Source organism: Neomonachus schauinslandi, chromosome 13 (assembly GCF_002201575.2).
Source record: "Neomonachus schauinslandi chromosome 13, ASM220157v2, whole genome shotgun sequence".
NCBI classification, from domain to species: Eukaryota; Metazoa; Chordata; class Mammalia; order Carnivora; family Phocidae; genus Neomonachus; species Neomonachus schauinslandi.
Window position 1 is genome coordinate 60,943,658 of NC_058415.1, and position 12,938 is coordinate 60,956,595.

Genomic DNA, 12,938 nt, shown 5'->3' on the forward strand with positions numbered 1-12,938 from the left:
CTGGAATCTCTTAAGAACCAGTAAGTGACCACAGATGGCTTCCGTGTTGCTAAAGGATGATCACAAAGATGCCAAAAGCTACGCAGTACTGTCTTGGATAGGAACAGCTAGAAGGTAGTGCCTCTTTGTACGTAGGCAAGCACTCAGTTATAGTCATATGTAGTGAACTCCCCATCACTGGCACTATTCAACCTGGGACCAGCTGACTGCCACAAGAAAATTGTGGAGGGGACGTGAGGTGAGTGAAGTCCTGTCCAGGCCTAAGTGCTGTGTACTTGAAGCAACATGAACTCCCAATGAAGAACATGGTTACAAGGGATATATTCATATTTATTAAAACAAACCACAGTTTATAAAATTAATGTCATTTAAAAAATATCTGTAAGCAGTTTGCTGTATTAAGAAATTTCTGTAAGTATAAATCTGAAGGAGAATTAAGTAAGTGATTTTATAGTCATAGACCCCAAGGAAACTCTAGTCCTGAATTGAGACTATCCTGCCTACTGCAGGCTGTCTGCTGGGAATGCTGACGGGTCCTCGCATGGTACAGTGCTGTATGGTTTTTAAAGCAAGTTCATAACCACTGGCTCACGTGAGCCTCCCAACACTAGCAGGCAGGGTCATTACCCCCATTTTACAGATGACTCTCTCAGAAGTGAAATGACTAGCCCGAGGTCACATGACTGTGCACCGAAACCACCGTTTTCTGGCTAGCACAGGTCTTGATACAGAGTAGGCATTGGGTCAAAGCCAGTTTTTGTCCTGTATAGTCCAGCTCTGTCTCTGATACGTGAATTCCAAACTCAAGTTCCTCTCCGGGTGCAGGACCTCATCTCAGCCCAAGGAAAGTTACCCAAAGGCAGACTCAGTAGGCCAAAGTGAAGCATCACAGGCAAAACAGGAGCGAGCAGGCACCAGCCAGAGACCAGCCGTGTTCACCTGAACAGTACGGCCTGGCGGACGTGAGCACGACCCCAACCCCACCATTGGCTCTGTGACCTTGAGCAAGTTACTCATTCTGGATCTCCCTTTTGCCCTGTGTAGAATTGGGGTAACTTTCTACCTCCTAGGGATGATGTCAGGATCAAATGAGTTAATAGTTGTAAAGCATTGGAACAGTGCCTGACAAAACAGCAGGTGCTCTTATTACTTGGCCCTGACTGCCATGGGTCTGGAAATATGTCTTTGTTTGCAGGGAGAAACAGAGATGCAGGGTCAGGCGCATCCATCTTCTTCTGTCGGGGAGGCCCTGTCAGAATTCAGCTCTGGGTCATCCCCAGTAGAATTAATTCCCCTCTTTTCAGGATTCCCGGAGCAGTGTGCTTAGACACTATGCTCTCTATCCAGCTAGAGTTTTAAGTGATTTGGTTACAACCAAAGGCACTCTTTAAGGTTCCTTCTGCCTTGATTTCCACTTGTATTACATTGCCCTGTATGAAAGTGGCATTTTTAGGTCAGAAAACTACTAGAAATTGGCATTTTTATGTGCTTCAAATTAATGAATGCCCTGAAACCATAAGTGGGTTTCAGCTTTGCATCTTCTTCACCCTACCACTGCCCTCTTGCCAACCACCTAAGAAGGTAACTTAACACAGTATGATTTCAAAACCATCTAGGGAATTTGACAAATAATGATGCTAAATCTTCAGAACTGAGGCACAGACCCAGAAAAGAGGCCTTCCCCTTCCTGCTAGAGGAGCTGGCCTGTGAGGTCCTCCTGGTTTGGCCTTTTCTATTTGTCACTTCTTGATGGAAGATGGGGTTCTCTGGGCCGTCCAGACTTTACTCTTAGCTCCTCCTCTTTTAGTTCCAAGACAGTTGGGAAAACTGCCTGTGGTTGCTAAGCAACGGTCGCCCGCTGGTTTCTTCCCAACATCCCTTGAGGAATGAATAAGCAGTAAAATCTCCCACATTGGAAGCTGGGCCTGAAGAGCTGGGACGGGGCAAGTAAAACACTTGCCTTGGGGCTGGGGCGTGGCCCAACTTTAAGGAACTTTCTTTTAGGACCTTAGTCTCCCCAAATGTACAGAGAGGTTAGGCTGGGTGATTCATGAGGACTTCTCAGCTCAGCTGTTCTTTGCTTCAATGATAGCCAGCTGCTGGTCACTGACTGGGAGGGAAAGGGACATCCTGACCTTTTCAGGGTGGGGAGGGTATAGGACATAGCTGCCCTTGGAAAGCTTCCAACCTAGCTGGAAAGCAAGGTCCTAGATGAGTGGTTCTCCTAGTGTGGCTTGGGAAGACTTCCTGGGGCAGTTAAGCCAGGGGAGGGCTGAGGCAGGCAAAGGCAAAGGTGCCGAAAGTTCTTATTGGAGGGTCTCTGAAAAGAGCAGTAGAAGCTAGATGAGCATAAGGAGTTTGGGGGCAGACTAGAAAAGCCTTGAATGCTAAGGTAAAGTGCCTTTTTTCTCCCTGAGGTCCTTGGGAACCTCTTGGTAGTTCTAAGAGGTTAAATGAGGTTTTAGGCACAGTAATCTGGCTGTACAGAGGAGGATGAGAATGGGAGAGGGTTCAGGCCCCAAGGTGTTACGATGCTCTTGTGGCTGCTCTGAAAAGTGACATGGACAAGCTGAAGCGGAGTGGAGAGGAGGAGGCAGGTCAAAGGGACATTAGGGGGAGAGGGCTGGATGACTCTCATTCATTCACACATTTATTGTGCGCCTACTAAGTGCCAGGCATTGCTGACTGCTCTATGGGGGAGAGGCCTGAGGCTGAGGATGACCTATTCGGACATGGTCAGGATGCTCAGGTTCTCTTGTGGGTGGCACCTGGAGAAACAGCAGTGTAGTGGCAGGGCGCTGGTGGTGGTGGAGAGGTCCAGTGAGACCCGGTAGAGGGCCTGGGTTTAGGGCATGTTTGAAACTAGCCAGAGAGAGGAGCCTTTTCAAAGCACCGGGCAGGACTACGGGGGGGGGGGGGGGGGAAGATGGGGGTGCTTGGGAGCTGGCAGTAGCCCAGCCACATTGGGTCTGGTGGGGAGACCAGAGCAGTGGAAGGCCTAGGGCGGTCACTCCGGTCTCGGCCCCTAGGGCAGCCGGGAGATGCTGATGGCCCCCTCCCAGAGGCGCAGGGCCGGGTAGAGCGGCTCCTGGAAAGTGGCCCGGAATGTGTGCAGGTGGCTCATGCCGCCCGACACGTCGTAGAAGGAGAGGACGCCGGCCTCGTAATCCAAGAAGACCCCGAGACGGTCGGGGTCGTCGCGGGCCCGCAGGCGGCTGCGCTGGCCGTCGTGGAAGGCCCAGTACTCGAGGTCGTAGCGCTTGAGGCACCAGGACTGACGGTTGCAGCCGAGGCGGGCGGCGGCCGAGGCCCCGCAGCGCCGCAGGGACGCGTAGGCCACGCCCACCCACCAGCCGACGCCCGCCTCCTGCACATCCACTTCCCAGTAGTGGCGGCCGGCGGCGTAGCAGTCGCGACCCAGCACCTGCCACAGCTTGTCAAAGCGCAGCGCGGGCGTGGGTCCCAGGCGGCCCACGAGGCCGCAGCGCACCGTCAGGCGGTCCGCAGAGAGGCGCAGGCGTGCGTGCATCGTGTCTGGCTCCAGGGTGGGCGTGCGCGCATCTACGGGGGGGGCACATATGGTGGGTGGGTGGGGGCACACCTGGTGGGCGGGGCCAGCGCGGCGCCCCCGGAACCAGTCGCGGCTCCTGTCCCCGCCCCTCCCCTCCCCTCCCCTCCTCACAACTTCACCGTAGGAAACGAGACACCGGAGTCGCCAGTGGATAAATGAAACGCCACCCTTTAACCCTGATTGCCTCCGAGGAGGTGGGAGGTGGCAGTGGGACATGGGAAGGAGTGACAATTTCACTGAATTTTGTGCCATGGAATTTGTTGCCAATTTCTAAAAAAATTAAGAAATCCTGTCCCTATTCATGCTTGGGTGTATACCCTTCCAGTTTTTATCTTGACACTTTATACTTTTTATTGGTATCATGCCATACACGCCTTTGGGTAATCTGGTTTTTTAAATTTGTTGATGTATTTATGAACGTTTTCCCCTAACAAATAATATTCTTTTATCAGAGCGTTTTAATGGTGACCCTAATTTTGATGTGTTGGATGTATTATACTTTAACCTGTCCTTCCCTCTTCTCAATATTTAGGCTTTATTTTTTAAATTTTATTCATCTGTCAGAGAGAGAGCACAAGCAGGGGAAGTGGCAGGCAGAGGGAGAAGCAGGCTCCCCGCTGAGCAGAGAAGCCCTAGGTGGGGCTCTACCCCAGGACCCTGGGATCATGACCTGAGCCAAGGGCAAACGCTTAACCACCTGAGCCACCCAGGTGTCCAGTATTTAGGCTTTAAAAAAGCTCTTGAAAACACAAATATAATTACCTCTTTATGCATCTGATTATTGCTTGAGGATACATTCCTAAAAGAGGAAATGCTGGATCAAGATGGGTAATTTTGCTTTTAAGGCCTTTGGTAAATACTGCTAACTTGTATCCCAGAAATGTGGTGCTGACTTAACTCCCAATAATTGTTCTTACTGCATTAAACCACATCTGTAGGCACGAAAAACAAAGTCTAGATGGTAGGGGATGTGGACGTTCTGCTTTAGTCGATACTGTAGAATCATTTGTGGAGTTTCCTGTAGCAAGGTTTTGCACATCTTTTGTTAAGATTTATTGCTGATTTTTTGAAAATGTCACCGAAAATGTTTTTAAAACTTCATTTTCTAATTGTTTATTGCCAATATATAGAAATGAGTTTTGTATACTGGTACTACATCCAACAGTTGTTCTCAATTCACTTAATAATTCTAATTTATCTTTTGATTATATTAGATTTTCTGTAATCATGTCATCTATGAATAAGGATCTCCCCCTCCCATCTCATCCTTATAGCTTTCACTTCTTTTTCTTACCTCAAGGCACTGTACAGGACATCCAGAAATGTGGTTATGGTAGGCATCCTTTTCTCCCACTTCTGGGTAAATACTCAACAGAAAGGCATGCATATGTGCATCAAAAAGACATGCACAGGAATGTTCATAGCAACATCATTCACTACAGGCCAAACCGGAAACAAAACCCAAAATGTCCTTCAATAGTACAATGTGTGCTACATCCATACAATGGAATACTATATACAGCAGTGAAAACAAACTACTTCTACACACAATAATATGGATAAATCTCCCAAATATTATGTTAAGTGACAGAAGCAAGACACAAAAAAGTACAATCTGAATGATCTAGTCATATAAAGGCCAAAGACAGGCAAAACTAATCTACAGTGTCAGAAATCGGGAGAGCAGTTACCCTTGGGGGAGTAGTGAATAGGCTGCATGAGGAAGGCTTTTGGAGAGCTGGAAATTTCCATTTCTTGGTCTGAAGGAGGTTAGAGACTGTATTCACTTTTAAAAAATGATTGGGGCACCTGAGTGGCTCAGTTGGTTAAGCCTCCAACTCTTGGTTTTGGCTCAGTTCATGATCTCAGGGTCGTGAGATCGAGCCCTGCACTGGGCTCTATGCTTGGCACAGAGTCTGCTGGAGATTCCCTCCCTTTTCCTCTCCCTTCCCCTCTGCTGCTCCCCCTCCCCACCTCTGCTCTCACTCTCTAAAAAGATAAAATCTTGGGACGCCTGGGTGGCTCAGTCGGTTGAGCGGCTGCCTTCAGCTCAGGTCATGATCCCAAGGTCCTGGGATCAAGTCCCACATCAGGCTCCCTGCTCGGCGGGAAGCCTGCTTCTCCCTCTCCCACTCCCGCTTGCTTGTGCTCCTGCTCTCGCTATCTCTGTCTCTGTCAAATAAATAAATAAAATCTTTAAAAAAAAAAAAAAAAAAAAAAAAAAAAAAAAAAAAAAAAGATAAAATCTTTAAAAAAATGATTGAGCAGCACCCCTTTGATTTTGTACTTTTATGTATTTTATATTTCAAAGTTTACTTTAAAAGGCACATGCCCAGTAATTCCACTTTGAAAAATTACTCTTAAAAATGAGCTAAGGTATATACCATCCACTTATTAATTCAGCAAATATGTACAAGAATGGACATTTATTGCAGCATTGTTTACAGAAATGAAAATGTAAAGCAGCCTAAATGCCCAGCATTATGAGATTGGTTAAATGTGGCCTATTCAATCAATGGAATACCACGCATCCTTTAAAAATAATGATAATATTTAAATCTATTGAAATAAATTGTTCAAGGTATACCATTAAATAAAAAATTTACAGAATATGTGATCCCACTTTTAAAAATCTGTATACATACATGTTTTTAAAATGTCTGAAAGAATGTATGCCAAAATATTAATAGCATTTTTCTTTGGGGTCGTTTTTTTAATATATCTTTTTTTTTTTTTTAATCTAATTTCTAATTTTCTGTAAGAAGCATCCATTACCTGTGTAATTTTTTCAGGGAACAAAGATTTTCACAATGTATCACTAAATGAAAACACAGGTTACAAAACAGCATGTATAGTATGATACCATGTTTGTAAAAAATATATATATTAAATATATCCTTGTATGTATAGAGAAACCAAAGAAAGCTAACAGGGCAAACAATAATAGTAGTTATCTATGGGAAAGTGATTTTCTTTAAAAAATTTTTGTTTTTGTTCCCTAGTTTTTCTACAATGAACATGTATTATTTCTGTATTTAAGATTTTTTATTATTATTACTTTTAGGTAAAAATCTCTACACCCAACATGAGGCTCAACTCACGACCCTGAGATCAAGAGTCGCATGCTCTACCAGCTGAGCCAGCCAGGTGCTCCTTATTTCTGTTATTTAAAAACTAGCAATAAAGGTTGAAAAAACCCAAGTTGGGTGTGTTAAGAAAAAAAGGGGGTGACCTCCATTTCTGTGACCTCCCCCCCCCCCCCCCCCGCTTACCCATGCACCCGGCCCTCTCCACCCTCCCTTTGCTCCCCGCTCCCTGGGGCTTACATTTTAAGAAGAGTGATCGCTCTGGTGAGGGGCTTGTTTTCAAAAGGGAAACTAGCTTGGTGCTTGTGGAGCCCGAGAGCTGGCAGTTCGTGTCTGTAACAGATTGTGAGAAATGAGTGCCTGGCGTTCATGCAAGCACAGCAAATAACAAAACGTACTAAAAATACTACAAAACTGGAGATTCGCATTATCTCTCCCCCAGAGGCGCATGCAAATTTAAGCAGTAAATGCAAATTCAGGAATTCGAGACAGACAGGAATACTCTAGGACAATACTCGGGTCTAAGGAGAAGTGTAGTTCGGAGGGTGGGAAGTGAATTCAGGCCAGTGTGAGTGAGCCCCGAACCCGGGGACAGGACAGCAGGCTCAAGGAGGACCGGGAGAATCAACGATGTATTCAACAGTCAAGCATGGGGGCAACTGCCTGGCAGACATACAAATTCCGGGATAAAATGGAAAATGAGAAATTAGGTCATCAGAAAACGTCCTGTCCAGGTCTCATTCCAGTGCGAGGGGTTGAAGGGAAACCCAAGCCATGGTCCCTGTCTTCCACAGCTCCATCAAGTAAAAGAGGTGAGAAGTGGGCTCACCTGAGCTACCCGCCAAGGCACGGAGTGCTCCAGGTCACAGAGGAGAGAGAGGACTCAGGGCAGACATCATGGAGGACGAAGCGCCTCAGCTAGCCCTTGAAGGACAGGGAAGATTTGGACATCCAGAGAAAAGGATGGGAGGCTTTCCCAGCCGGAGGGTCTGAGCGGGAGCACAGGCATTAAGGGCAGGTGGTTGTAGTGGCACCTAAACTGGGGAGCCAAGGAAGGTGTCTGCATGAAGGCAGACACGAGCAGGACTTTCAGAGCTCTCTGTGGTGGGGAGTGGATGGGGCAGGGTGAGCGTGGAGGCAGAGGTCCTGCTCAGAGGCTCAGGCCTGAAGTGGGGCAGGCCGGCCGTCAGAGGGGCCGGGGGAGGAACTGCTGCAGTGGCAGGCGAGCCAGGGCCTGTTTCCTGGGAGCGGCCTGGAGTCGAGCAGCAGCGGACTGCGGGGCAGATGCACGTCCCCTTCTCAGAGATGCCGTCTCCACGTCCCCATAAAAAATCCAGCTCCTCCTCCTGGTCACCCTGAATTCTCACCCTGCTGTACTTTTCTCCAGAGCACTTCCTGCTGACATACTCAGTTACTGTCTGTCTTGCTCCCAGAGCACGGAGCCCCACGAAGGCAAGACCTTTGTTTTTGTACGCTGCCGTGCCTAACAGTGAAGAGGGGCTCAGTAAATGCTCTGGAGGAATCATTAAGAGCGGAGATGAATGAAGGAAGAAAGGTTTCTGAGCGCCTGCTTTGTGCTAGGCCCTGCAGGGACCTCGGAGCAGGACTCAAAGTGGTTCTTACCCTTTGGGCATTTACGACAGGCAGGGGGAGGCTCTTGTATCCAGCTCAGAGACAGCCCCAGGCCGGAGATGCAGCAGGGCGAGAAGGGGGAGAGAAGCAGTGGCCAGCATAGCCGGGCCCGGGTGGTGTGGAAAGGCTTCCCAGGTGAGCACCGCTTGGCTGGCCCCGCAGGGATGGTGGGACTTGGCCAAACAGAGAGAGAGGAGGAGGAGAGTTGGCTATTCCAGCTGGGAGCCCAGAGCAGGCAAAGATAAGGTGCAGCAGAATCCTGGGAGCAACTTAGGAGTTAGAAGCAGAGCAGGATGGTTGCAAGAGGCAGGACAGGGTCTCAGAAGAGGAAGGAGGTGAAGTCTGAAGGACTTTGTGTGGAAGAGATAGGAGTTAGGTCTTCGCAGTCGCCTCTGGGTTAAAGGGTACTAGGGGAATTAAGAACACAAGGATGGTCACGCAGCAGCTTACTCTCCTTCAGGCGAACGTCCAGTGGTGTCCGTAACATGCTCTGCATGGCGTCCACGAGGCCCTTAAAGAAGCTCTTGACGGGCTCGAACGAGAGGGGTTCGGGGTAGCACAGTTCTCCCAGGCTCATCTGCTGCTGCATCTCCTGCTCCGCGGCCCTGTACTCCTGCGAGGGTGTGCGGGGGGTCAGGGTGGCTCTGGGAGCAGCGGATGCTGTCCCAGGCTCCACCGCTGCACCCTGGGACAAACCCGGGCCAGCAAGGGTGGCCCCCACCCCGCCCCCGCACCTGGGAGCAGCCCAGGCTGTGCTCCCGGAAACAGCCCTGGCGAGACTGCACTCTTGACTTCTCCCTCCCTCCCTTCCTTCCATGTTCCTGGAGCTCTACTCAAGGCATGAGGGGCAGAGGAAGGAAGGAGGTTGGCTGACTGCACCTGCCCTTAAGTTGCTCACCACCTTGCAAGGGGCCCTGAAACTTTCCAGACACTGCCACAGGGCTCTGCCTGACGGACAGGGGGATGAAAGGCACGACGGGCCAGTTTTCCTGGGGAAAGAGCCCTCTGGGCATGTCCAAAGGAGGGAGCAGGAAAACCACGTTCCAGGAGGGAAGTCAAAGACCCTGGAAATTCAGCTGGAATGCCGACTGAGGGAATGTGCCCCCCACCGTGAGGACCTGTCCTGTTTACTGCCTGGACCTCACCCTTTAAGTAGCCTTCCTGGGTTAAGTGTGGCTTTGCTAAGTAGAAGCTAGAAAACTCACTCTCCCAGCCTCCTTTGCACCGAGGTGCAGGCATGTGACCAGGCTCCTCCAATCCGAGGCCTGGGTGTGGGAGTGCTGGTGAGGCAGTGACAGCTGCTCGCAGTTCTTGGGGGCAGCAGGGAGGTCTCAGTAAATGTTCATAATAGAATAAGGAATGAACTTGAGCACACCTGTTTCTGACCTTTGCCAACTCAGGGAACAGCTCCCTAGCCACCCATATTTCAAGCCAGAAGCTGGGCATCATCTTGGATTCCCCCTACTTCCACTCACCAATCCTGCTGCATCTCAAACCTGCCTGCCTCTCCTCACCCTGATGCCTGTCCGCTGGCCCTGGCCTCTGCAGTCCATCATCCTCCCTGTCACCAAAGTGACCTTCCAAAAGCATTACGCCGACCAGGTCGTTCCCCAATTCAAAACACTCCCCTGGCTCCCAAATCTTTACAGGACAGTCTAAACCCATGGCCAGGCACATATGGCCCTCCACTAACTAGCCCTGGCTTCCGGATCCAGCTGCATCTCCCAACAACCCCTCCGCCCTTGTACCCCTGCCCTGCCTCCAGCCAGGCTAAACCCTAGCGGTTCTCCAGCCTGCCAGGCCCTCATGTGCACATGATTCCTTTCTACCTGGGATGTCCTCTCTGCTCTGTCCCTCTGTATATCCCTGGTGAGCTCCTCATGCTCCCACACCCAGCTCCACGGGCACCTCCCCTTAGAAGTCTTTTCTGACCCACACCTGCCATGCAGAACTGGACACTTTGTAGACATACTTTTGCTGGCTCGCTTGGGCTGCGTTGTAAATAACTATTTCTGAGCATGTCTCCCCACCCTCGAGCTCTTAATGTCAAACAGGGGCCTGGCACAAGCAAGTTGCTCAGTATATATTTGAAGAATACATGAGTGAGCAAATAGAAAGGAGGAATGATGGGGCGCCTGGGTGGCTCAGTCGTTAAGCGTCTGCCTTTGGCTCAGGTCATGGTCCCGGGGTCCTGGGATCGAGCCCTGCATTCCTCTCGCTGTGTCTCTCTCTGTCAAATAAATAAATCTTTTTTTTTTTTTTTTAAGATTTTATTTATTTGTCAGAGAGAGAGAGAGAGCACAAGCAGGGGGAGCGGGAGAGGGAGAAGCAGGCTCTCTGCAGAACAGGGAGCCCGACGCGGGACTCGATCCCAGGACCCTGGGATCATGACCTGAGCCGAAGGCAGACACTTAACCGACTGAGCCACCCAGGTGTCCCTAAAATCTTTAAAAAAGAAAAAGGGAGGAATGATGAATGATGAACATCAGTAGCTCTGGCACCAGAGAATAAAGAAAAAAGATGATAAAGCCCTGAAACTGAATCTATGATACAAGAAAAACATTCTTCTCCATGGAAGCATCCCTTTGTATTAGATATCCCTACCAAGTACCATTATTTTTAAAGAAACAAACAAATGTACCCCTCTGTGCACCTTGCCCCTCTCAAAGTATAATATCCAATGTGCCTAGGAAAGCACCTCACCCAGAATTGTTAGGTGTATTCTTTTGTTAGCTAACAATGAGACACACGGGCTGAACTAAGGCCACATACACGCACAAGCCTAGAAATATTTGCCGTGGACTGGCTTAACTCGTTTGGTACTGCCTGATTTATTTGTCGGTCTTATTTTCCAGTCAAAGGCTAATCTGTGATTAGACTCAGTGACACCTTTATTTAGTTGTCCCACAAGCCTGTAAAGCATCTTACAAAGGTTATCTAACACAGCAAAGTTTTCCTCTATGGCGAGAAAACGTAAGCCAAGAGAACACCAGGATAAGAAAGTAAGCTGGAAGCCAGAGTGAGAGGAGGAACAAAGTGTATGCCGCCAAGTCCCTGCCAAGCCATTTGAAACCTATGTAGCTCTGAGGTTGCCAGAAGCCAGGGCAAAGAAGGAAACGGGAGGGTTATGTGAGTAGGAAAGCCATCCCAGTGCACAGGGGGCCGAACAGGAGGATCAGCACAAGAGGGGAGTTTCTCCCGTGGTTCTTTGGGAACAGGAACACCACTCTCAACAACATGTGTTCACTAATATAGCAATGAATCACAGGGGCTATTTCCTAGATGCTCCCTCGGTATAAGGTAATAGCCTCCAACAGAGCCCAGTGGCCAAAGAGTACCATCCTTCTCTCCCCTTTGAGCAAAGTGTGAGTCACGTCTTGGAGCCTGCTCGGTAGCTGGAAGGACCCCTGCCTTTCCAGGAGGGGGTCTCGAGTAAGAGTGCGCAGGCAGAGGGCCGGGCAGCCGTGCTGGTGGCTCTGGAGTCAGGCCGACCTGGGTTCTGATCACAGCTCTGCAGCCTATTAGCTTTGTGACCTCGGACAAGTCACTTCACCCTCCCTGGGCCTCAACTGCTCATTCATAAAATGGCGTGAGAACATCCACTTTGCAGAGTTTTAGAAAATATGAGAGCATAAAGTGCTTGGAACATAGAGCCCCCCCCGCCCAAAATGGCGGCTGTTAATTTTATGTCGTTAGTCTAAGATGTATATACTCTTGCTAACAATGCCTATTTCCTTACCACTTGTGTGGGGGCAAGAAAGCCTGCATGCTGACAAGGCAATTCTCAGTGCATAAACCCTGTGTTCAATGCCACAGTAACTGAAATGAAATGCCGGGGGCGGGTGGGGGGGGGTGGAGAGCAGGGGTCCGCTGTGAGGGCAGGAGTCCAGCATTACCTGCAGCAGCAGCATGGGATCGGGCTCCTGGCTGATACTCCAGACCCTGCTGGAGAGACTGTGCATGCCATCTATTTGCTCTTTGCAAGATTCGATTTGCTCCCTGTACGCCTGGAGGGTTAGCTGTTTTTATCAATGAATTTCTTGGCCAGCGTTTCCTCTTCATCAAGTAGTATTCTGAGTTCAGTGAATTTTCCCGTCAGCCAGGTTTTACTTGACTCTGCATGAGCCTGAAAAGAAACCAGTTGCAGATGATATCACTACCAATAGGAAATCCAGAATAATCAACATGAAACAAATTATTACAACCTCTAAAAAGTGAGCTCAGGAAGGTGGCTGGGCAAGTGTAAGATCAGCTTGTAAAAACTCCAGCTTTCCCAAGTACCACCTATAACCAATTGGAAAATGCATGGAGAAATATAGTGGGAAAAAAATAGCAAGATACCGAAAAATAAACCTAACAAAAATTGTAATGAACTACATAAAGAAAAGCATAAAACTGCACTAAAAAGACATTTAAAAAAAAAAACACCAAACCTCTGAATGTGTAGAAGAAAAGACCATATTCCTGGCTAGAAAGATTCATTATAGTCTACAAAGTCATTGCAATCCCAGTCTTAACATGTGGATTAAACAAATGGTAAATTATGATGGCGGAGAATAAGCACAAGAAAAGCCAAAAACTTCTTTTAAAAAGATCAATGAAGGATGAGCTGCCTTATTAAATATGAAAACAAACCGTAAAGCTACACG

General features: G+C 48.7%; 1 protein-coding gene across 1 annotated transcript in view; it reads right to left on the reverse strand.

The window, feature by feature from the left end:
- Window positions 1-3,002: 3,002 nt before the first annotated feature.
- The window catches only part of TRIM14 (tripartite motif containing 14), a 32,649-nt gene continuing 22,713 nt past the window's right edge, over window positions 3,003-12,938 (reverse strand). The window contains 5 exon segments of the mRNA XM_021691628.1: window positions 3,003-3,561; window positions 6,898-6,990; window positions 8,740-8,902; window positions 12,186-12,310; window positions 12,313-12,415. Of these exon segments, the coding sequence (XP_021547303.1) occupies window positions 3,026-3,561; window positions 6,898-6,990; window positions 8,740-8,902; window positions 12,186-12,310; window positions 12,313-12,415 (1,020 nt within the window). The 3' untranslated portion in view covers window positions 3,003-3,025.